This window comes from Chiloscyllium plagiosum, unplaced genomic scaffold, assembly GCF_037043375.1.
Source record: "Chiloscyllium plagiosum isolate Xiang-an unplaced genomic scaffold, Cpla_swu_hap1 HiC_scaffold_35, whole genome shotgun sequence".
In the NCBI taxonomy this organism is placed as follows: Eukaryota; Metazoa; Chordata; class Chondrichthyes; order Orectolobiformes; family Hemiscylliidae; genus Chiloscyllium; species Chiloscyllium plagiosum.
Window position 1 is genome coordinate 38,787,986 of NW_028270173.1, and position 1,336 is coordinate 38,789,321.

Genomic DNA, 1,336 nt, shown 5'->3' on the forward strand with positions numbered 1-1,336 from the left:
CCACCGCCCCCCCCTACCCAATCCCTGTAACCCTACATTTCCCACCGCTAACCCACCACCCCCTACCCAATCCCCGTAACCCTGCATTTCCCACCGCTAACCCACCGCCCCCTACCCAATCCCCGTAACCCTGCATTTCTCACCGCTAACCCACCGTCCCCCTACCCAATCCCCGTAACCCTGCATTTCCCACCGCTAACCCACCGCCCTCTACCCAATCCCCGTAACCCTGCATATCCCACCGCTAACCCACCCAGATGAAGTCCCTGCTGACATGTTGCGTTTCTCAGGTTTGCACATGGGACCTGGCGCTTGGTGTGACCTCTTTGCAAACATCCTCTCTCCAGTCCACAGGCGTCATCCAGAAATTCCCGTCCCTCCGGCTGGTGGTCACCTCCTGGTTCCCAGCCTGACCTCGCCATCCTGGCCCTGCCTCTTCGGCCAACCCCTCAGCTTCGTTCCTCCCAGCGGTCCCCAGCCTGGGCTGCCAGCTTCCATTGTCGACATCCTCTTTTGCTCTTGCCTCTTCCTTTCTGCCGATCGCTGCATTCCCAGCCCTTTCTCCTGCACCCGGCAGTCAGCCATTCATTCATGCCTCTCCTGTTGCGTTTCTTTATGCTGCCTTCATTGGGAACCTTTGGCCTTCCAACCTCTCCCACCTCAGCCATTCCTCTCGAATCATGCTGCAATCCAACCACACACTCAGTTGCTCAAAACCCATCGTGCGTTTCCCCTCCCCTCTACATCCAGGTGGAATGGTAGCTCTCTCTCCAACAGACCTGCTGAATATTTCCTATATCTTCTGTTCCCCTCTCGGAATCACAGCATCTGTACCACACTGTTTTTTTCCCCTCTCTCTCTCTCTCGCTGTCTGACATTTTATGCTTTCAATTTATTTGTACAGACGATTCATTTCTCAATCGAGCTCAAAAATACCATTTTAATGCTTTTGGCAAATGTCTGATTGGGCCTGCAGGAGTTGATTAATATTACACATCCATCAAGGCTGGACTTAAGTATTATCACATATCGCTCAGGTCTGACTCAAAGCAGCTGCAGCAGCAATTGCCTGGAATCTTGGGGGAGCGTGAGGTGATTTCTTGTGTAAAGTACTAAAACAGTTTGGCGCCAGTTCCTCTCCACTCATTTGTGAGCCCCTCTCAGTTGCAGTGAATCTGACTTGGCTACTGCACACCGCAGACTCCCAACTGGCACCGCTTCCACTAATGCGATCCACAGATCCGAGATCAAAGGGGGCACCACCCTCTCCACATTGGGATCTCAAATGGTATTTTGGGCTCTGGGGGAGAAGGGAGGGAGGACTGACTGACAGGAG

At 53.4% G+C, this 1,336-nt stretch overlaps 1 protein-coding gene across 1 annotated transcript in view; it reads right to left on the reverse strand.

Moving 5' to 3' along the window:
- Positions 1-449: 449 nt before the first annotated feature.
- LOC148140675 (uncharacterized) overlaps positions 450-1,336 on the reverse strand; it is a gene marked incomplete at its 5' end in the record, with an annotated part of 34,540 nt that continues 33,653 nt past the window's right edge. Inside the window, one exon of the mRNA XM_087978989.1 lies at positions 450-683. Within this exon, the coding sequence (XP_087835115.1) occupies positions 450-683 (234 nt within the window). The remainder of the gene's footprint in view (positions 684-1,336) is intronic.